The sequence below is a fragment of the Pogoniulus pusillus genome, chromosome 8 (assembly GCF_015220805.1).
Source record: "Pogoniulus pusillus isolate bPogPus1 chromosome 8, bPogPus1.pri, whole genome shotgun sequence".
NCBI lineage: Eukaryota > Metazoa > Chordata > Aves > Piciformes > Lybiidae > Pogoniulus > Pogoniulus pusillus.
In genome coordinates, this window is record NC_087271.1 from 19,342,369 (window position 1) to 19,366,132 (window position 23,764).

The 23,764-nt window shown below is 46.1% G+C and overlaps 1 protein-coding gene across 1 annotated transcript in view; it reads right to left on the minus strand.

The window, feature by feature from the left end:
* Positions 1-1,898: 1,898 nt before the first annotated feature.
* ANKRD13C (ankyrin repeat domain 13C) overlaps positions 1,899-23,764 on the minus strand; it is a 32,741-nt gene continuing 10,875 nt past the window's right edge. The window contains exons 3-13 of the mRNA XM_064147497.1: positions 22,154-22,258; positions 20,095-20,180; positions 17,103-17,148; positions 16,370-16,436; positions 14,563-14,707; positions 12,217-12,348; positions 10,095-10,256; positions 8,443-8,522; positions 6,553-6,651; positions 5,340-5,440; positions 1,899-4,522 (exon numbers count right to left, since the gene is read on the minus strand). Of these exons, the coding sequence (XP_064003567.1) occupies positions 4,392-4,522; positions 5,340-5,440; positions 6,553-6,651; positions 8,443-8,522; positions 10,095-10,256; positions 12,217-12,348; positions 14,563-14,707; positions 16,370-16,436; positions 17,103-17,148; positions 20,095-20,180; positions 22,154-22,258 (1,154 nt within the window). The 3' untranslated portion in view covers positions 1,899-4,391. The remainder of the gene's footprint in view (positions 4,523-5,339; positions 5,441-6,552; positions 6,652-8,442; positions 8,523-10,094; positions 10,257-12,216; positions 12,349-14,562; positions 14,708-16,369; positions 16,437-17,102; positions 17,149-20,094; positions 20,181-22,153; positions 22,259-23,764) is intronic.

Sequence of the window (23,764 nt, forward strand, 5' to 3'; positions counted from 1 at the left end):
CACTTGATCCTTGAGAGGAGAGACCAACCCCCACCTAGCTCCAGCCTCCTTTCAGGGAGTTGTAGAGCCAGGTCTCCCCTCAGCCTCCTCTTGTCCAGCCTGAACACCTCCACTTCCCTCAGCTGCTACTCACAAAACCTGTTCTCCACACTCTTCAGCATCTCCATTGCCCTTCTCTGGCCATACTCCAGCCCCTCTGCAGTGTCCTGCACACAGAATCTGTTGGGTGAGGAACAACTAAGGCCACAGCAGGATCATAGAGAATCACAGCACATAAGGGGGTGGAAGGCACCCAAAGAGATAACTGAATCCAACCCCCCTGCCAGAGCAGGATTTTCTTGTATGACCCAGAAGGTGCTTTCATGCGGTGTCACTGTGCTTGCCCATCCCCTCAGGTAGAACCTCTGCAGCCCAGAAAGTCTCCCTGAGGAGCAAGTCAGAACTAGAACTGTCACAGGTGGAGCCAGTTGAGAATCAGAGCATTTTGGTCTTTATTCTAACAAATGATACAACCAAAAAACAACAATTAGTGAAGGAGGTTAAAAACATGGACCAGTGATGGGTCAAACTCAACACAGACATGAAACAAAGGGCTGTGGGTTCCATGATGGTTACCAAACTGTTAAGGAGAAGAAAGGTGGAACTGCAGCATTACAGGAGGTTTGTTACCAGGGGTGCCAGAAGGTGGGGATGAAATCCTCAGATAGAGAGGAGGAACCCAGAACAGAAAAACACAACCTGCTTAGAAACCAGAGATTGGCTTCAAATGTCAACTGAAGGAAGGTGGGTTTGGTTTGGATGTGAATGGAACTCAAGAAGGGTGGTGAAGTGAGGACAGTGAGGAGCAGCAGCTGGTTGGGAGGAGGAGGAGAACAACGCATTCCCTTTGCCAGAAGTTAAAGCAGCGTTTTGGAAGACCTGTGAAGCAGTTCGGTTGGGTTAACACCACCCAGGGCTTCTTCTGTCACCATGTCTTGGTTCCAGTCACCAAAGTTGGTCTTGAGCTGTTGCTAATAAAAAGAGCTTGTGGCCACCAGAAAAGTGGTGAGATCAGAAAGAAACAATGCCCCAAACTCTGAGGTGGCATCTCTCACAGCCCTGGTACAGAGGCTCCTCCACTTTCACATCAGTCAGCTTCACCTCCGAGACCACCATGGTGCCAGTGTGCACCCTGTAACTACTGATAACTTCATCTCAGACCACCACAGTGTTGGTGTCCATCTTATATGCCCTGTGAGCTTCACCTCAATGCCCACCACGGTGTTGATGTGCATCCTGTAACCAAGCCCACCTCAGTGCCAATGTGGATCTGACTGTGGTGGATCTCCCCCAGCCTGTGTGCTCCCTTTTTCATCTTAACCACAAAGGTTAAGAGGGTTCTGGACCCAGCTCAGCTGGTGGGTGCAGGTGTTTTAGTTCCCAGATGCTCTCTGCTCCAGGGTGTCTCATTGCAGTGGTCTCCCCCCAGGCACAATCCAAACCGACCAGCTAAAGCTGATGTGCTGCTTGGTGGCCAAGGCCACCACCACAGGCACATGTTGACTACAGGGGCCCAAAACCTTCCCTCAGCGTGGCCTCAAGAAAAGGGGAAAGACAAATGATTAAGTTCTGCTGCATCAGTGTCCAGGAGTGATCTCAACAGGAGATCACCAGCAGGTCTCACAGCACAGCTGTGGCCATCAGAAACACCTCTCCCACAGTGCTGGGGTCACATCTCCTAATGCCTGTGGGTTCCATCCCACGAACCCCTAGGGCAAGCTCAGCCTGATGTCCCTCTGACTGACAGGTTCCCCCCAGGATGCCATCCTCCAGAGTCTTCCCTACATTTGAAGCTTCAAAACTCTTTGCTGGGAATGTTTCAGACAGAAGACAAATTGCCCAAAATTGGAAAGATGGAGAAAAGCTTCACCCAAGTCTTAATTCAGGAGGCTGTCAGAGGGATCTGGAAATGCTCCCTGAACCAGGAAGGACAACCTGGATCACTCAGCTCTGTGGTGAGACAAGACACAGCAGGGTTTGCTCACTACACTGCTGTAAGGAGATGACAGCACACCAAGCCTGTGCTTGCCCTTCTCTGCTGACACTCCCAGTTTGAGCACACCTCAGCACAACAACCCACTCTGGAAAGCTGCTGCATGTCTCACCAGGTCACAAAGCTGGGAGCTGTGGAATCACGAAGGCTAAAATCTGCAGCTGGAGTCTGTAGAGAAAACCTCACAGGCTGCAGTGGGTGGGCAGAACTTTCTGCTCTCATGGGAGTCTGCAGCACCACACAGAACATTCCATCCTACCACATGCCCCTGCAAAAGGAGAGCCCCAAATTTGGCCCCACTAACATCAAATCCTGACCTCCAGCACCAAGAGAGTCATTCAGCCTCTACATACATTCAACCCTGGTCTCTCCCCAGAAGGGTCCTGGTAGTGACTAAGGAGCAGGAGGTGGCTGTCCACTGATGATGGCACAGATGTGAAACACTTGAGGAACTCATAGTGACTTGGCAGAACAAGTTCTCTCATTCCCACCCATGTTCACCATCTGCTGCTGATACAGTACTTCAGAAGGAGCTCCAAGTCCACATTTCCCTTTGCTTCTTTGCCCCAGAGCTGGATTTTTTGCTGGGATTTCGGAGCTGTGCCCAGGGTGTGGATCACAGCCTGCAGAGCCACATCTTGCTCGGCCAACTCATGGGTTTAGAGTGACACTGGAAGAGGATCAGCCTCAGCTTCCTGTTTCCTGGGCTTTGCTGACAGGGATTTGTTGGACTCCACTGACCAAGTGGACTTTGTCTTCTCCAGAGCAGCCTCTCTGGGTTTGCTACAGATGGATTCCAGGAGTTTGGAAGGAGTATCTGCTGCAGACATGGTTCTCCATGACCTGATGCCTCGTCCTGTGATTGCCTCATGATCAGCCACCTCCACACTGTGTCCTGCTGGGTTGATTGCCTTGACCAAGCATTGCTGAGACTCTTCATCAGAAACTTTGATGCTCAACTTGATTACCAGGAACAGAAGGAGTTGAACTACAGTGCACAAACATGATGGTCCTGAAGGTATTTACAGCTCTGTACAACCACACTGCAGCACTTGGATCTTCATCCAAATAGCACCAGGAGCCTTTTGCACAAATTCCTTCTAAGCAACCCAAAAATAAGCTGGAGTATGGTCAGATGAGGAGGTGGAATGAGAAGCTCAAGAAGCCAAAGCACTGAAACTAGAACTGGTCAAGCTGACTAGGCAAAATATGAAGAGGAAGGAAATGAATCTCAAGCACTTGGACATGAAGCCTTCCAACCTGAGCCCTGGTCAAGGTGCACCACAAAGAAACTAACATCAAGAGATGCTTCTTCCATGAAGGCCGAGTGCTTGAGCTCCTTGTTCAGCTGACTCTTTAGACCTGCCCCACGTTTTTGAGTGGCTGCTGACCACAAGCACACAACCCTGCTGATTTCAAGCAGTTTGGAGCAAGTCTCCCAAGTGAAGGTGATAAAAGACTAAAAGTGGTAATTTCTAGCCAGTGGATCTCCAGGCATGCTACCAACACAGTGTCATGGACATGGTGGGGGGACCTGCCAGAGCAGGATGAAGAGATCTTCAGTGCTGAGATAACAAAAAACCAAGATTAAGGAGCAGCTCAGTGAAGAAATTAAAGGTTCAGAGACATGGATAGCACCACCATGGCTTGCACTGAGGTGCTAGAGGAGGTACCTGGTTCCCTGCAGGACAAGTGCTGCTTCTGGAGGGTTGTTTCATGGTCACCATTTGGTTCATTCATCTACAGAAAAAGGCATTCCTTCTAAGATAGGTCCAAAACTACCATTCCCATGACTGAGCTATACAACAATGATACAGAACTTTACAATTCCTGAAGAACAAAGCTTCAAAGAACAGAGAATATGGTCATCTGAAGGTCATCTTAAGGATGGGAGAAGTTGGAGAGGGCCTAAAATCCAGCCAGGACATTTCCACTTCGATGCCAATGGTCCAAGAGTGCTTTTTTGTTGGTTTGCTTTTCCTGTTTGTTTCCTTTTTTTGTATCACCAAGAAATGTAAAAAAATTTAAAAAGGGATGCTAAGTCCTCCTGGCTGACAGAGGTGTCCTCAGGGCTGCCAAGGGGTCAGACCATCACCATGCCTGCAGTACTGGCTGTATAAAAGTGGTGAAGGACAGGTCAAGGAGACCTGCTGTCAATCAGGAACTGGATGAGATGCCCCATTACAGTATCAGTACATCAGCGCTTTGATGCCTGTTCCCTTTTCTCCCGGAAGATGAAGTCCATCCCTTCCTTGAGGACCCACTTGGCTACCTCTCCCAGGGGGCTCCGTGGAGCTGTTTGCTTTCACCCCTGGCAGGCTGGTGTTGGGCATTCACCATCAACCCTCTTCCAGTTGAGTTAGAGGTCAGGAAAGCGGCTGGGGTCTTCCTTGTAGTCGTCAGGAATGGTGAAGATGGATTCATCGAACTCGTCGTAACGGAACTCCTGGAAAGTCACAGTGGCTGTGATGGTGGGAAAGACAGGGATATCTGGAGAGGAGGGAGGAGGACACAGTGAGTGGATGGGGCCTTCAGCAGCCTGGACACAGCATCACAGAAACATGCAGGCTGGCAATGCCCCTCAGGATCACCAAGTCCAACCTAGAACCCTACTCTAAGGAGTCACCGTAAACCATAGCCCAGAGTACCACATCCAAACCACCCTTAAACACATCCAGGCTGGGTGACTCCACCACCTCCCTGGGCAGCTCATTCCACTTCCTGACCACACTCTCCATGAAAAAACTTTGTGTTGTGGAGTCTTGTTGTGTGGAGAGTTTCCAACCCCAGCTGGGCATTGTGATGCTGGGCAAGCTGCTGTGGGTGGCTGTGCTTTAGCAGGTGGGCTGGACTGATCTCCCCCAGCCCCTTCCAACTCCCACCATGCTGGGATTTTGAGATTTGTAACCAGCCTTGCCAAGGCAGAAGCTTGTTTAATGTACTCTACACCACCAGTAACCCCTGAGGAGAAAGAAAATACAAAAATGCTTCAAAGGACTCAACTGAAGGCTGAGCTCAGCCTTTGAGACAGGAATAACTCAGCAGAGCTATGCTGCTCTTAGATCAAGACCCCAGTGTTGGAAATGTTGAGTTTTATAAAGCTCTCCTCTTCGCCAGGACTACAATCACCTTCCAGCTGCAGGATCTTGTGTCATTTCCACTAACTGAATGATGTCCTCCTGAAAGCTACAGCAGGAAGCTCTCACACAAGACAGCTGCCTTCCCCAAACTCAAGTTCTGAACGTTCATCACACACATTTTGGGCAATGGGAAGCCATAGGGGGTTGTGCTGGTCACCATCTCTTACCTAATTTGACAGGAAAGCCTGGTGGAAGCTTCATTTGAACAAATTCTCTAAGTTTGTTAAAGTGCTTGAAGGGTGCAATTACTTCTAAAACATTCAACAATCTGAAAAGAAGAAGAGATTTCAGTGCCCATTCTTCTTACCCCAGGTTTAATAAATAAAACATAATCCAAAGAGCAGGATAGAGACCAGTCAGAAAGCTGGGGACAGGCTTTAGAGCAGGGCCTGTTGTGACAGGACAGGGGGTGATGGTTTGGACTGAAAGAGAGATTCATACTGAAGAGAAGGGAGAAATATTTCAAACTGTGAGTGTGCTGAGAGCCTGACCCTGGTTGTCCAGAGGGGTAGGACATGCCCCATCACTGGAACCACTGCATGTCAGGATGTTTGGGGCCATGAGCAATGTGATCACTGGAACCCAAGAGGTTCCATCTGAGCAAGAGGAGAAAGTTCTTTGTTGTGAGGATGCTGGAGCCCTGGAGCAGGCTGCCCAGAGAGGTTGTGAAGTCTCCTTGTCTGGAGAGCTTCCAAACACAGCTGGATGTTGTGCTGCTGGGCAAGCTGCTGTGGGTGCCCCTGCTTTAGCAGGGGAGTTGGACTAGATTATCTCCAGAGGTCCACCATGCTGGGACTCAGGGATCTATCTCCTCAGAGTTTCAGTATCAGCACACTCAGCTCTTGGTGCTCCATGGCATCAGGCCTTGACCAACTTGCTCTAGTGGGAGGTGTCCCTGCCTAGGGCACATGGGTTAGAACTAGATGACCTCTAAGGTCCCTTCCAACCCAGCCCATTCTATGAACCTATGGAATCTGTCACATTATCAGAGGTATCCAGATCAACATTTTGACTTCTTGTCTTCATTTTACACCAGAGATTGAAGCAGCTGCTATCAGACTCCCTTCTCCATAGAAGTGAGGAACATGAGAGGTTTGTGTTGAATTAGAGGATGTAACTTTGGGCTCAAAGAATCCTGCAGTGATGAGTTAATGATAAACCTGTGCAAACCTCTGCCCTTATCAAGTTAGATAAGCACTGGGCTCTTCCAGTAAGAGGCACATCAGCAGCAAGGTCATAATGTGAACAGTTGACTTCCTTCCCAGGTTTATATACTGCCAAACTGCCTTTTCTAAAGCTTCAAAACATTTTGTACCTCTCAAAGGCATTCACACATTTCTTAGACATCAAGAACATTGCTGGCTCCAAGCTGTGACTTACGATTCGATCCCTAAGGGAAATTCCTGGCTCATAGCTATGGTGGCTTTGAAGGTTTTCTTGCTCTCTTTGCAGACCAGTTCTCTGCCCAGGTGAGGAGCTCTGGAAGGGGTGTAGAGAAAGATAAAAGGTTTATTCTATTTTTAAAAGATGGAAGAAAGACTCAGGTCTGAAAACGTAGGTCAAGAATTCCTGCAATATTTCCAAAGTAAAAGGTGTGCAGAGTAAAGATGAGTCAAAACCCAGCCTAATTTAGGTGACTTTGGCCAGGGTTTAGATGGAGGTTCGAGATGATCTCTAGAAGTCCCTTCCAACCCAGAAAATTCTATGATTCTCTGACCAAAAGCAGCTAACCCAGGAGAGAAAACAAAAGCACTTCAGGAAACAACTGAAAATCAACTTCAAACAGTTCCTCATAAATATTCTATTACTAAACACCATAGACAGGCATCAGATCCACCCAAAACCACAGACAGCTGATTAGAACTCAGCTGATTAATTAGTTTAATTAATTAGCCTGGCTATGAGCAAAGCATGAAGTTGAACTAGAAAAAGGTTTGTTTGCTTTCAGTCTGAACCATGAAAGACTCTCAGACAAAAAGGGAGAAGTTGCTCTGTTGACAGTGGAAAGCACAGGGGAGAAAGTTCTGTGGTGGGAGATAACAAATAAGACAGTGCAGCCCATGCATGGCATCTACAGGAGAAACCTGAGAGAGCACCAGGGTCAAGCTGCTTCTTCCCTGGACGGTGCCAAAGGAGGGCTCTGTCCCTTCTGCCTTCCATCCACATCCCTGTGCTCCTGAATCCAGCTCCTGAATCTGGTTCCCTGCTAAGTCCAGGCTGTGACTTGCCCAGTTCCTGCCCCAAGCATCAGTGATGCCATCACTGCCATCAGGGGTGGAATTCCATGTTGGTTTGTGTCTCTGTCCATGGCATTGTTCTTTCCATCCCAGCTGGTATAGTTTCTTTCCCACCCCATCAGTGTCTCTCCTTCTCCCCTTTCTGTTCCTTTAGGGGAGCAGAGAGGCTCAGGAAGAACACCTGGCATTTGGTTTGGTGGCCACCCCATCCCTAACTCATGACACTATTTTAGACACTGGTCCAATACCTTTGGTGAAAATGCTTATTGCCATTGTTATTTCCTGTACAGCCTCATCCAGGTGCCCCCGCTTTAGCAGGAGTGTTGGACTGGATGGTCCACAGAGGTCCCTTCCAGCCTCTACCATTACATGATTCTATGATTTAGGTGATGCACTCAATACATCTTCTGGTCCTTCTCTGTTCAATAACTGGACAGCATCTATACTTTGAAAACCAACTCAACTCCTTGCATCTTCTACAAATGAAGTTAGTGGAAATGTCTGTAAATTACAGCTGTTGTCTAGGCCTAGAGGAGAGTATGTAGCAAGCAGTACATCTATGTACTTGCATTCCAAAACTGGGCATTTCAGTACACTGCCACTGCTGCCAATCTCATTAAATCATAAACTTCTATTCTTAAGGTCACAATTTGGATTAGGTCTTATTGTTATGAATGAAGATCAATGAAACAGTCAGAAAATCTTCCTTAGCTCAAAAAAAACCCAAAGCCACCTCAGATGTCCACATCCTCAAAGTACTGACCTTTCAAGCCATGAGTATCCAATATTTTCATCACCAGTTGATGCAACAACATTGATTACAGATGAGAAGTCTGAAGAACATGAGACATCTTTGATACCAAACCCAAATGTCTCTCTGGCCGAAGAAAACCACGACCAAAAAGCATCCAGAGTAGGTAACAAACACACAAAAACCCAAGCCCCAACCAAACAAAGCCCAAAGCAGCACAAGCCTCAAAGCATTCACCTCAAGGTGTCTGTGGAAGTTGATGTCAAGAGAGCAAGCACTTACTTTCCATTCTCAGCAGATATGTACTCCTCCCAGGTGATGGTGTTGGGTGATGGTGGAGTCAGCGACTGCCGCCTGACAGGCTGTGTGGAGAGACACAGATCATGGCATCATGGAGGAGTTCAGGATGAAAGAAGACCTTTAAGCTCATCCAGTACCACCTTATGGATGAAACCTGCTGAGGACATTTCATTCCTATTCAAATCACCATCTTACACTGCGAGCTGATGATCATGAGCTCCTTCCCTCCAGCACTCTCTTGCAACACAGAATCCTTGTGGTTCAAAGAGGCCTTGAAGATCAGGGAGCCCAAACCACTGACACAGCACTGCCAGCTCACCGCTAACCCACGGCCCTCAGCACCACACCTCCACAGCTTGGAAATCCCACCAGGGATGGCGACTCCACCCCTGCCTTGGGCAGCCTGGGCTAGGCTTTGACAACTGTTTTGGGGAAGAAATTGTTCCTCATGTTCAACCTAACCCTCCCCTGCTGCCACCTGAGGCTGTTTCCTCTCATCTTGTCACTCATTCCTTGGGAGAAGAGACCAACTTCCACCTGGCTCCAAACTCCTTTCAGGGAGTTTTAAGAGCCAGAAGGTCTCCCCTCAGCCTCCTTTTCTTGAGACTGAACAACCCTAGTTCCTACAGCTGCTCCTCATCAGACCTTTTCCTCAGATCCTTCACCAGCTTCTTTGTCCTTTTCTGGACCTACCCCAGCCCCTCAATATCCTTCTTGGAGGGGCCCAAAACTGAACTCAGAATTGAAGAGGCAGTCTCACTAGTGCCTAGTCAAGGGGGACAATCCCTGCCCTGGTCCTGCTGACCACACCATTGCTGATAAGGCCAGGATGCTGGTGGCCACCTGAGCACACACATTGGCTGATGTTCATTCCAGTATTCCAGGTATCATTCCTGATACTCTCTTAGAGCTTTACCATTCATATATTAATGGATTGGTTTGGGTTGAAAAGGACCTTAAAGATCATCTAGTTCCAACCCCCCTGCAATATCAGTTCTAAGAAGCACATCAATGCAATCTGTCCAGTTTGTAGCTGACACTTCTCTGGGCTTTCCCACCTCCTGCACTAGCTCTGACAGCCTCCACTTGAATATTTGGCCTTCAAGTGTATTTTATGTCAAATTTGGCTGGTGGGACTCATCAGTTCATCAGTGAATTCAAGAACCTAAATGCCAAACAGCAAAGCAGAAGCTAGTAAGAGACATAAATGAAGGACTGTGGGTGTGCTCCCAGCTGATGCTTGGCTCACTCTCAATAGCTCTTGATTTCGTGGTGCTAATAACAGCCTTAGCTCCATCATCTTAATGAAGACAAAGAGAGAAAGGATTGAAAAGAGCACCAGAAAGGCATCAGAATCGATAAATATTTGGGCTATAAAGAAAAGGGAAGTGATTTGCCACAGCCAAACCCATAATCTTGGAATAAGAGACTAAAATACCCAAGATAATCAGGGCAATTCCTCACTAATTAGGATAATTAAGCTATCACCATGATTATCCTTGTAGCTCATATTTATTATTCCCTCATTAAGGCAATCAAATTGGAACAAAAACCATCATCTAGTGACTGTGCCCAATGCCTGGTGTGAAAGATGATCCTCCTCCACAAAAGCTCACAGGCTGTCCTGGATTTACCTCAAAGTTTTGCTCCATCAGGTTTCCACCTTTGCTCAGGCTCTCCATGATAGCTTTGTTTCGAAGGATGTCCTCCTCACTCAGGTGCTCTCTTCTCTTCCTTGACTCTAACACCAGCCCATTCACCAAGTAGAAATCTGCCAAGAAGTTCCCTACTCTTTCCTGCAAAGAAGGAATTGGAGGGGAATGACTCAAAGAAGGCAAAATAAAACCAGGTAAAATCTTTGTGCAGGCAAATAATTGAGAATTTCAGGATTAAAGTGTTGCCATTTCCACCACCTACCACATCAGCTATGTGCTAGTTTGAAGCAAGCTGGAATGTTTTGGTAAAAGAACTAGATAATGGGCAGTGAAATGAAAATAATTGTGTCTCCTTCCCTCACAGTCACGCTGAGAACTCTGGGAAGAAGAAGTAAACATTCTCCATTTTGTCTTTCATTCTGCCTTTGCCTTCAGACCCAGTCACATCTCCTTAACCCCACTGCCACTAACCTTCCTTCTTAACCTCTTGGGTGCACCTCTATTCTTCCTGGGAACTGAGGTAAGGTTGAGAGGGGCCGGGGAAGGTGTTGGGGTGGTTTGAGAGCCCCTCCTGGGGACTCAGGTTTCTGGGAGGGGAGTTGTGCTTTTGTATTGTTTATCCTTTGTATATTTCTGTATATAACTGTATATATTGTAAATAGCTACTTGTATATTTGCTGCTTGTAAATAAATAGCTTCATTTATATTCCTGGAGCCCGTCTGAGTTAGCTGGGGCAATTCCAAAAGTGTGGGGGGGCGGGTAAGAGCCCAAACCATCACAAGCAATCACTGGACAATTTCAGTGAGGTACAGCTCAAACACAAGTCATAGGATTGTCTTGGTTGGAAAAGACCTTTAAGATCATGGAGTCCAGCACTGCCAGGTTACCACTAAACCATGGCCCTCAGCACCACATCTACATGGCTTTGAAACCTTCCAGGGATGAGGACTCTACCACTATCATGGGTAGGACAAGACAGGCCTTGACAACCCTCAAGGAGAAGAAATAGTTTCTCATGTCTAACCTAAACCTCCCATGGGGCAATTTGAGGTCATTGGCTCTTGTCCTATTACTTGTTCCTTGGGAGAAAAGACTGACCCCCACCTGGCTCCAAACTCCACTTCAGGGAGCTGCAGAGAATCAGGTCTCCCAAACCACCTCTACCAGGAAGTGCATCAGGAACAAATATTCCATATGAATGGAAATTTTAAGAACTTAAGAGTGACCAAAGGGAAATCTGACTAAAATCTACTTCAATGGCAAGAACAGAGAACCACAGACTGGTTTGGGTGGGAAGGGACCTTTTGAGCTTCATCTAATCCAACCTCACTGCAGTCAGCAGGGACATCTGCAACTAGAGTAGGATATTCAAAAGCCCCAAGCAACCTGCTCTGGAATGGTACCAGGGATAGGACATTTCCCACCTCTGTGGGCTACCTGTTGTGTTTCAGGATAGTTTACACATGTCCAGTGTGGATTTCGTGTTCCCAAGCTTCACCTTGGAAGAAAACTTGCCACAAGTGATGTTACCTGAATGGTTCTAGATGCAAACAAAATCTTTCAGAGGCAGTTTTCTTCAGGAAGCAGTTCTTTAAAGGGAGGGTCGTGAAACACTGGAACAGGTTGCCCAGGGAGGTTGTGGATGACAGAATTACAGGTTGTGATCAAGGATTACATTCTGTGATTCTGTCATCCACAACCTTCCTGGAGGTGTGCAAGGGCAGGCTGGATGAAGCCTTGAGCGACTCAATCTAGTGGGAGATGTCCCTGCCTATGGTAGGTGGTTGGAACTAGATGAGCTTTGAGATCCCTTCCAACCTAAACTACTCTATGATTCTAGTCAGAAGATCACAGAATCACAGAACACATCAGACTGGAAGCAACTCTTAAAGGTCACCTTGTTCAACGCTCCCCTGCAGTCAGGTCCAACTATACCTGGCTGCCCAGGGACACATCAAGCCTGACCTTGAATGTCTCATCATAAAGATCATAAATTCATAAAATGGTTTGGATTGGAACTGATCTTGAAGATCATCTAGTTCCATCCCCCCTGACATTGACCTGGTTGCTCAGGTAATGTGAGATTTTCTTTCAGCTTACTGTTTTGTCCTCTCGAAAGAGCCACCCAGTCTGGGCACGGGTGAAGGTGATGGATTTGGTTGATAATGTTGCTGAGTAAATATCACTGCTCATCAAAATGTCCACTTCCTCTTCTGTTTCCACCTCAGATTCCTAAAGGGAAAAAAAAAATAAAATAATAATGAATAGAAATTAATGATAATAATTACTTCTAGGAAAAAGAATGGTTTGGGTTGGAAGGGAGTTTAAACATCACTGAGTTCCAACTCCCCTGCCATGGGCAGGGATTCTCTTCCACTAGACTCAAGGCTGCTCAAGGCCTCATCCAAAACTTTGGAAGTCTTCCAAGAAGGAACATTTCCTGAATTTTCAAGCTGTTTTATAGAAACTCTGGGAAAATGGTGACTGAAGAGTTTCATCAGCTCAGCAGCCACACAGCCTAGGTCTTGAAGGTATCTTCCACCCAAAGACACTCTGTGATTCCTTGACCCTTTCTGTAGGCAAAGGCCCATAAGTGATGGGTTAATAAAGCCATAATTAAAAACTTGGCTACTTAGAAAGGGTCCAGGGAGCCAGATCCTGGAAACAACTGAAATGGCCACAGGGTGACCCAAGGGATGCAAAGCAGTGGCCAGCAGGTATGATAACCCACCTGAGGACACCTAAACTAAAGTCACTGGGAAGATCAATAAGTGGTACAGCTCATAACTGAAAACGTATCTGCCTTTCAGATTGGGATAGGATCTTTCCAAGATTCCCATCCTACCTTTTTCCTCATGTAAGCACAGAATGGTTTTGATTGGAAGAGGCTTTGAAGACCAGAGAGTCCAACCATTAACCCAGCACTGCCAGCTCACCACTAAATCATGGCTTTCAGCACCACATCTCCACAGCTTCAAAACCCTTCCAGGTGTGAAGGCTCAACCACTGTCCTAGGCAACCTGGGCCAAGCCTTAACTCTCAAGGAAAAGAACTGTTCCTCATGTCAAACCTAAATCTCCCCTGGGGCAGATTGAGGCCACTGCTTCTTGTCCTGTCACTTACTCCTTGGAAGCAGAGACCAAGCTCTAACCTCCTTTCAGAGAGTTCAAAGGAGCAATGAGGTCTCCCCTCTGCCCCCTTTTCTCCAGGCTGAACACCCCCAGTTTCCTCAGCTGCTCCTCACCAGCCATGCTCTCTAGCCCCTTCACCAGCTTCATTACTCTTCTCTGGACCTGCTCCAGACCCTCAATGTTCTTCCAGAAGAGGCCCAAAACCAAACCCTGGATGTTCACAAAGTGCAACCTCACACTGTGCTGAGTAAAATAGGACAATCCCTGCACTGATCCTCCTGGCCACACTACTGCTGATACAAGCCAAGATGCTGTTGGCCTCCTTGTCCACCTGGGCACACACTGGCTCCTCTTCAGCCAACTGTTGAAGTATACCCCCAGGTCCTTTCCTAACAGGCAGTTTCTGATCACTCTGCCCCACACCTGGAGCCTTCATGGGGTTGTGATTGAGGTGCAGGACCTAACACTGGGCCTTGCTAAACCTCATCCCATTGATTCAAAAGCATTATTCTTCTCCAGTAAGTTTTGTGTCACTTGTTAGAATTTGAAGTTGTACAACTGAATGCAAAGTTCTTTGGACTGCATTTCTTTGGAGCTCATTTAGGGGTCCTGGTGGATGGGAGGGTGACCAGCAGCCAGCAATGTGCTCTGGTGGCCAGGAGAGGCAATGCAATTCTGGGATGGATTAGAAGGGCTGTGGTTAGTAAGTCGTGAGAGGTTCTCCTGCCCCTCTGCTCTGCCCTGCTGAGGCCACATCTGGAGTGCTGTGTCCAGTTTTAGGGCCCCTCAGTTCAAGAGGAACATAGAAGTGCTGGAAAGAGTACAGCACAGAGCCACAAAGATGCAGAAGGGAATGGAACATCTCTGTTATAAGGAGAGCCTGAGGGAGCTGGGGCTGTGCTGCTTGGAGAAGAGGAGACTGAGAGGTGACCTCATCAATGGTGATAAAAAAGTGCAGAGTGAGTGGCAGGAGGCTGGAGCCAGGCTCTGCTGGGTGATGCCCAGTGAGAGGACAAGGGGCAATGGGTGGCAGCTGAGGCATAGGAAGCTTCATATAAACATAAGGAAGAATTTTTAGCCTGTGAGGGTGTTGGAACCCTGGAACAGCCTGCCCAGGGGTGTTGTGGGGTCTCCCTCTCTGGAGGCATTCAAAACCTGCCTGGATGTGTTCCTGTGTGATCTGCTCTAGGAGATCTCGCTGGTAGTGGGGTTGGACTGGATAAGCTTTGGAGGTCCCTTCAATGACTGATTTTTGAGAGACATTTTGTTTAGTAAACTTAAGTGCTTCACAGCCTAGGTTCAGGCAGAGCTTTACCTCGTGATGGATTCGCTGGTAAACTTTTTGTTCATTGTCTAAAACTACAAAAGATTCAGAGGGTGCAGCATCACCGTTAAAAATGAAGCTTAAATCCCCTCGTTGGCACTTCATGTCGGTAAAGTCTATCAGAGTTGTGTCCAGCCTGTGAAGAGAAAGCAGGTCTTAAAACAGAACCACCCCAACACACCCTCAGGTTAAGCCCAGTTTCAAGCAGAAACCATCAACTTTTTTTTCCACCACGATCAGCCAAAGTTTGCATAGAACATTTCAGAAGTGAAGCTGTGATGTGGGAACAGCAACAAGAAGTCATTAGCAATTAATACATTTCACATTGCTAACTTCTCGACCACTACACCTCCAAACTGTTGTGTCTTACTTTGGAGGAAAAGGCCACATTTTCTTTTATCCAGCTTTATTTCATGAGGAAGTGACAGAATTTGTACAAGCAGTATGGAGAAGCAACCCTCCAGCTGATCACCATCCTGGACAAGCAGCAGCCACTGAGTTAAGTGCTGATATTAGGACATGACCCAAATTCTGAAGAGGGCTAAGAAACAGACTGATTTTATTCAATTTGACTTATTTTAGTTGCTATTTCTATTTCCTCCCCCTACTCTTGCCAACACAAAAGAAACACTTCTGGTGACCTGAATTAACTAGAAGATGGAGCCAAGGACAAAGATCCTGCTAATAATTCCTATCCATTATTGCTCAAATATTAGTTCCTTCATCAAAAAAATGGTGGAAAGGGCTGAATTTAGTGACCTCTTCAGCTCCAAGTGGCTTAATACTCATTGCAATGACTTTTGGGTTCAAAAAAGAAGCTGTAGCTATTTCTACTCAGAGCTATCCCAGTCTTATACAAGCAGAGTGCAGAGAAATGTGAAGGGTAAAAGTGGTCTCTGACTCAAAACTGACCCAAGATTCAGCTCCCAACCTTATGCTGATGACGCTAGTAGGACAGAAGTTTGAGAAATGTGAAAGGTAAAAGTGGTCTCTCACTAAATTTTGACCCAAGATTCAGTTCCCAACCCTATGCTGATGACTTTAGTACAACCAAATTTTCTACAGATTGAATCTTCTCAATCACATCCTTGACTTTTTGTTTGGTTCAGACCAAAGCAGCCCCAGCTGGGACCAAAGCAGGCCTGGCTAGGTTTGGAACCCAAAGAAAAACACAATTTGAATTCAAAACATTGAATTAAACCACAAGGAATGATCTTGGACAACCTCCTGGAAGGACTCACTTGTGTTTGGGAATCTCAACCACACCATTGGTTTTATTATCCAGACTGGAGCAGCAATATTTCTATGCAGGATACAGAAAGCTCATTTGAAATGGTGGTAAAATAGCTAACTTTTTTCAATGCATTAGTTTCAGGTGAAGCTTTTGCTTTATTAGAAGTGAGTCAAAAACTGAAGTTAAATTCAGATGAACAGAAGGAAAAACTATTAGATCAATGGAGAAAACTAAATTCAGATTAATAGGGGAAAAATCAGATCAATGAAAAAAAAATTCAGGTCAACAGAGGGGAAAAAAAACTCAGATCAATGGAGAAAACTGAAATTAAAATGAGATCAACAGGGAAAAAAAAAATCAGCTCAATGGAAAAATCTCAGTCAGTCTGAGTTTCAAACTACTTCCCTGCCTCTAAACATCACTGTGCAAAAGCAATGTTGCTTGCTATACTCCTGCAGACTCCTCAGTGGTTTCTTTCAGACCCTGAAAAGGCTGGAATCCAGCAGACTTTCCCAAACATGAAGATAATTTAGGACTTAGTAGGCACAAAAAATCAGAACTCACCTGATATTTATACCTTGTTTGTGTATTTTACATGCATCAGAAGGCAGAATTCGGGAAAGTAAAGGCACTAAAGGTAGGGAGAGAGAATGAAGTTAGGACATTGAGGTTCCTCTGCAAACTATTGCCAGAAAACCCAGACTGCTGTTGAATATTAATGGATTTTAACACAAATTGAGCATTCCCCATTTTTCATCATCATCCCAGTGCAAGTTTACAGACAAGTCCCCTACAAGCCAGCAATGGGCCCTTGTGCCCAAGAAAGCAAATTGCCACCTGGAGAGCACAAAGAGGGTGGCCAGCATGTTGAGGGAGGTTCTTCCCCTCTACTTTGCCCTAGGAAGGCAGTAATGGGTCCAGTTATAGGAACTACTGGAGAGGGTCCAGTGGAGACTCCAAAGATGCTGAGGGGCCTGGTGCATCTCTGTGAGGAGGAAAGGCTGAGAGCTCTGGGGCTGTTGAGCCTGCAGAAGAGCAGCCCCAGAGGAGATCTGATCAATTCTTACCAGTATCTGTGTCACTGGATTACAAAACAGAATTCAGCTCCAAAAATGAATATATGAAAATAATTCAGGGAAAAAAAAAGAGTGATCTGGTTTTCCTTTATAACTGAAGATCCTGAGAAGTGGATTGTGAGTTTTCCAACATGCAGAGGAGAAGGGAATTGAAGGCAGGAAGAAATGTGCTGAAAACCGATTCTGTTATCTCCCAATGAAGGAAACATGCAACTGCTTACCCCAACTTTGAAAATCCCAGTGAAGCTCTAGATAGAAGTCACCTAGCTGAGATGGAAAGAAGAATAAATTCATGTTTTTTAGTCTTTATGACAACTGCAAGATTTGCTGCAAGACAGGCAGAAGCTGAGCTTTGCCAAAGACAGTTTTTTTCTGTGCTGTGTTTGATTTTAAAGTGATCTTAATTTCTTCCTGAAGCTTTAATCAGAGTAGGATCAATAATGAAAAAATGATACCTCATCTGAACAACCCATAATAGTTATTTGTAAGTAATAATTCATACAGCTATTAAGCCTAGACTGTAAATGATTTATGTAAAGTACTTCTTTCAGAGAGATCAATGAAACCTCTTTTGCTGCTTTATTGATCACAGTTAACCCCACGGAATGACATTTTCTGGCTCAAATTAATGAGGCAGGTTTCAGGTAGGATTCATAGCCTCAGATTTCATTTTGCCTGGTGGAGATTGCCTTGAGCAAGCTGGTCTAGTGGAGAGGGTTGGAACTAGATGATCTTTAAAATCCCTTCCAACCCAAACCATTCTATGAATCAATGACTCACTCCTACAAAACAAAGGAATTCCAAATTTTAGCTCTGCAAACCAGAATTAGGCACAGAATTCTCCTGACAGGATAAGGGGGAATGGATTGAAGCTGGAAGAGGGGAGATTTAGACTGGAGATGAGGAATAAATTCTTTGCAGTGAGGGTGGTGAGACACTGGAACAGTTTGCCCAGCGAGGTTGTGGATCTCCTCTCCCTGGTGGTGTTCAAGGCCAGGCTGGATAAGTCCTTAAGCAACCCAGGCTAGAGAGAAGTGTTCCTGCTCATGGCAGAGAGGTTGAACCTAGATGATCTTGAAAGCCTTTCCAACCCAAACCATTCCACAAGAAACACTTCAATAATTAAACAACAGATCTTCTAGCTCCATAAACATGCCTCAGGCGAGTCCTTTAGACTGTGCTCAAAGCAAAACCAAATGAAGAGGTGACTTGATTAAAAAAACTCAGTCAATGTTGATAACACACTCTTGATAACCACATCAAGTCTAGGCCAGGTCGAGCACCAGGAGGAATAATGGACAGCAGAGATGCTTTAAGAAGACTCTTGTCTGATCTCACACACACAAAGTTTTCCACTCTTAGAAGGTTGGGTTTATTTCCTGCATCAATGAAAAATGTAGGAGTGTTGATAGAGACCATTCATAATCTGTCTCACCGATGTAGTGCAGCTCAATTTTTTCCACTGTATGGGTTAATTAGGTTAAGATAAATAGTTGTTTTTCTACAAAGCTATTCATCTTTGACCATTTGACTAGGCAGGAGGCCCTCATCCCACCCACAGGGAGATAACCAATTGCCTTTATTGAGAGAAAGAGGTGAAGGTTGGACTAGATGATCTTGAAGGTTTCTTCTAACCAAAGATATTCTGAGATTCTGTGGCTTAGGTTGGAAGGGACCTCAAAGATCATCTATTTCAACATCCTCTTCTCAATGCTCAGCAGGAACTAAAGACTGATAGGCAAGAGGATGGGGCCAGACTGTTCTCAGTGGTGCCCAGGGAAAGGACAAGGGGCAATAGGCACAAACTGGAACCCAGGAGGACAAAATTCTCCACTTTGAGGGTGCTGGAGCCCTGGAGCAGGCTGCCCAGAGAGGTTATGGAGTCTTGTCTGAAGAGCTTCCAAGCCCAGTTTGCCATTGTGATTCTGGCCAAGCTACTGGGGGGGCCTGTGCTTTAGCAGGGGTGTTGGACTGGATCATCTCCAGAAGTCACTTCCAACCCTCATCAAGGATAATCCATGTGATTCTGTTTTCTAATGCCAGTTTTAGCACTCCAGCAGCAATGTGAAACAAAGGAACTTGAGCTTTTATTTTTGGTTTCCCTAATGTTTCACTGTGCTCCAGAAGAACTGGAGCACTAAACCTCAAAAATATATTCCATTATTAAGCAAGAAGAGTGTCATGAGTGAGTGGTGACTAAAAACCACTAAAAGGCCCCAGGTCCCTCAGCCTCTCCTCATCAGCCATGCCCTCCAGTTCCCTAATCATCCAGCAGAGGGTTATGAGGATGATTAGGGGACAGGAGGGCATGGCTTATGAAGAGAGGCTGAGTGACCTGGGGCTTTTTAGTCTGGAGAAAAGAAGACTGAGAAGGGATTTGATAAAAGTGTATAAGTATCTGAAGGCTGGCCAGGAGAGGGGGGGGACAGGCTCTGCTCACTTGCACCCTGGGATAGGACAAGGAGCAATGGGTGTAAGTTGCAGCAAAAGAGGTTCTACCTCAACACAAGGGGGAACTTCTTTACTGCAAGGGTCACAGAGCACTGCAATAGGCTTCCCAGAGAGGTCGTGGAGTCTCCTTCAAGGCCTGTCTGGATGTGTTCCTCTGTGATAGATAGTATTGTCCTGCTCTGGCAGGGGGGGTTGGACTCGGTGATCTCCTTGGGTCCCTTCCAACCCCTAATATCCTGTGAATTATCCACCAGTACAAAGGATTTAAGAAAGGCTTAAGAACCAGATGCAAAAATTGGGGATTAAAAATACATTAGACTGCAAAGACAACCAGCAGCTGTTTCTTATACAAACATATTTCATAGATTCATGGACCCATGGAGGGGACCTTTAATATCATCTATGTCCAATGCCCCTGCAATGGGCAAGGACACCTTCCACTGCACCAAGCTCTTCAAGGCCTCATCCAACCTGGCTTTGAACACCTCCAGGGAGGGTGCATCCATGACCTACCTGGGCAACCTACTCCAGTGTCTCAGCACCCTCACTGCAAATAATTTCTTCCTTATCTCCAATGTAAATCTGCCCTCAACTTCCATTTCTAGAGGTTGACAAGAAAGCATGACCCTAATTCTGTGACCCCTGAAAACGGACAGAAGAGTCTTGTGAAAGCAAGAACTTCAGTTTGCATCCATACTCAGATCACAAGCCACTGGTGTCCATCATGACCTCTTATGGCCAACACCACTGCTTTCAACTCACCTCTTTCAGGGCTTTTAATAACCGAGGTCGTTTTTCTTCAACACTTTCCCTGGACTGCTGCTTGAGCTTCCTTAGGAGTGCTGTAACTGAAGAGAAATGAACCATGAGGTCAAGCTGCTCTCTTTGTTTGTTAATTACAGCTCCTTATTTGACATCTTAAAAATCAGGGTGAAACAGAATTCAACAGGATCTGAAGACATCTGAGTGATGATAATTAGACATAGTTATGATAATTAGATATAGCTTATGCTGATCTCAGCAGGAAGAAATGACTCAGTAATTATCTATAATATGGAGCAGATCATCTCACAAGACCTACACAAGCATTTTATGGAGTATGAGCTGGGTAGCATCTACTCACACTGAGAAAATTCTATAGTAGCAAGCAGCTAATGTGCAGTGTTCTTAGTGTATTACAAACTGGTTGCTCAAGGATGTTATGGATGCTCCCTCCTTGAGTGTGTTCAAGACCAGGTTCGATGAGGCCTTGAGCAACTTGGGCTAGTGGAAGGTGTCCCTTCCCAAGGCAGAATCATAGAATGGTTTAGGTTGGAAGTGGCTTCAAAGCTCATCCAGTTCCAAACCCCCACCATGGGCAGGGACACCTCCCACTAGAACAGGTCGCTCAAGGCCTCGTCCAACTTGGCCCCAAACACCTTCAAGAAGGTTGTGGATCACAAAATGTAATCAAAGATCACAATCTGTGGTCCACAACCTCCCTGGGCAACCTGTGCCAGTGTCTCACCACCCTCACTGCAAAGAACTTCTTCCTAACACCCATTTTAAATCTCCCCTCTGCCAGTCTAAACCCATTCCTCCTCATCCTGTCATTACAGGACCTTGTCAGTAGTCCCTCCCCAGCCCTCCTGTAGCCCCCTTCAGATACTGGAAGGTCACTCCAAGGTCTCCTGGAAGCCTTCTCTTCCCCAGGCTGAAGAGTCCCACCTCTCATAGCCTGTCCTCACAGAAGAGCTGCTGCAGTCTTCTGCGCATCTTGGTGGCCTCCTCTGGACTCACTCCACAGTTCCATTCCGTCTTGTGTTGGGGGATATCTTTAGATAATCTTTAAAGTCCCTTCCAACCCAAACCATTCTATGAATCTATGAATTCAGAGACTCACAGACTGGTGGTGGTGGAAGAGGACCTTTAAAGGTCATCCAGTTCAATCCCCCTGCAGTGAGCAGGGACAGCTGTAACTAGAGCAAGTTGCTCAAAGCCCCAAACAACTACACCCATAGTGGTTCCACGGATGAGGCAGCTACCACCCTCAGTGTCAAACATTCCTCCCTTCTCTCCAGTCTGACACTCCATCTATGAGGTCCTGTTCTGTCCTCTTGTCCTATCACAACAGGCCCTGCTCCAAAGTCTCTCACAGCTTTCTGATCACCCTGAAAGACTACCAGAAAGTCTCCCTGGAGCCTTCTCCAGGCTGAAGAATCTCTAATTAATTTACTAATAATGTATTTGTGTACATATGAGTTTTCTGCTTTGGGACATGCTAATACCAAATCCTATTAACATCCAGCAGTGAGTAGCAGCAGAATTCTCTTCCTTTCACTAATCCCTACCTGAAAGGAGTAAATCATCACCATCTTTATTCCCTATCCTGCTGAAATACAACATATAACCAATACCCCATTACCTACTGCTACCTCAAATCCACATCTGACCACATGGAGCAGCTCCAACTAAATGATCCCACATAGATAAAATTCATTTTGACCTTTGAAGTCCAACTTTAAGAGGCAATTGATAGCTTTTTCAATCACCTGAAGCAAAAACCTTGACTGCTTAGCATTATGTACCCTAACACAATGTCTTTCTTGGATGCATGAAGAACTTCTTGTCTTAGATATAAAAAAGCTCAGTTGATGAAGATAAATTCTTCAGGGAAGCTTCTTAGCTCATGTTTAGATATTAAAAAGCCTAGCTGATGAAGATAAATTCTTCAGGGAACTAAACCATCAACATTATAACACCTCCCAGCTTGAAAACCTTTTGTTTTCCTGTTCTAAAAGTAGCCTCAAGATCTAATTAATTGGGAAGCAGAGGTTCTTACTCATTTGTCTGTCTCCATAGCTGATAGCTTCTGCAAGAGGGCTCCATCCCTGAGCGTTTTTCACCTTTACTGGAGCATTGTGGGCTAAAAGCAAATGGGCACATTCTGCAAGGAGAAAAAAAAGAGAGATTATGATAAAACCAGCATGATTTCCAGGAATTATTAAGCAAGATCATTCAGAATACAGGAAATAATAATCAAAGAGTAGTATGTATTTAAAGAGTTTATCAAAATAGACATCTGGATTCTGACTCACACCTTAACCCACAATTAGGTATTAGCACCTCCCCATTCCATTATTGCACTGAAGACATAATTGCTGATCAACCACCAGTTGTAGCACCACTGGAGTAATGTCCCTTCTGCTTCTTCTACATGTCCCTCTCTGTGTATCCACCTACAGAAGATCTAAGACACTACATCAGAGTTAATGCACAAAACCACCTATTAAGATGTACTTCACAGTCTTCCCTTCTCTGTCTCAGCCACCTTGGTTCAAAGGTTGTCCTGATCTGAGCTACAGCTCAACTTTCCACCCAGTACTGAAGGTAGAGGTGGCATATGTACAGAGAAGGGAACAGGACAGAGGACCTCAACTGCTCAGCAAGAGATTGCAGTCCATGGACAGCATCTGCAGGAGAAAGCTGAGAGAGCACAAGGGTCAAGCCTCTTCTTCCTTGGCCGGTGTCCCCGGAGGGCTCCAGCCAGGATGACTGAATCCAGCTCTAGAATCCAACTCCTGAATCCAGTTCCCATCTGCTGCTGAGTTCAGGCTGGGACTTGCCAGTGCCTGCCCTGCAGCATCAGTGGTGCCCATGGTGCCAGCACTGCCACCAGGGGTTGGGTTCCATATTGGTTTGTGTCTCTACTCCACAGCATTGTTCTTCTTTCCATCCCAGCTGGTTTAGTTTCTTTCCCATCCTATTGGTCTCTCTCCCTTCTTCCCTTTGGGAAGCAGAGGGCTTCATGGAGAGCCTCTGGCATTTGTTTGGTGACCACTCTAGCCCTGAACCTGGTAATAGGTCAATGAGAAACTAATTTGCTAGAAATGATGATGGAGACAGACATGATGCACCTCCTGAGAACATTGTGTGCAGAAGGCAGAAAGGAAGCTGTGGCACTGACACATCCCTGTGTGCTGCAATATCCTGTGGTCATGTGGCCTCTACAGTGGGCCAACAGGCGTATTCTGACCTAGGAGCTCCTCAGAACAAGAGCAGGACCAGCTGTACAACAGGGACCAGGTACTACAGGGCTAAGAGAGTGGAGATCCAGAGCACTGAGCACAGAACACATGCCTCATGGTCCTGGGCTCCATCAGTGCAGGGACAGAACGACTGACCATTGGAACGAGCTGCCCTCGGAGGTGGTGGAGTCCCCATCCCTGGAGGTGCTTAAGAAAAGGCTGGATGAGGCATTTAGTGCCATGGTCTAGGTGTTAGTGATGGGTTGGACTTGATGAGCTTAGAGGTCTTCTCCAACGTGGCTAATTCTGTGATTCTGAACTGCTTTTCATCAACACCATCACTAAGAGCCTGCATCAATGGACAGGAACTTATTTGCTGAAGGTGCTGGAGGCCTGGAGCAGGCTGGCCAGAGAGACTGTGGAGT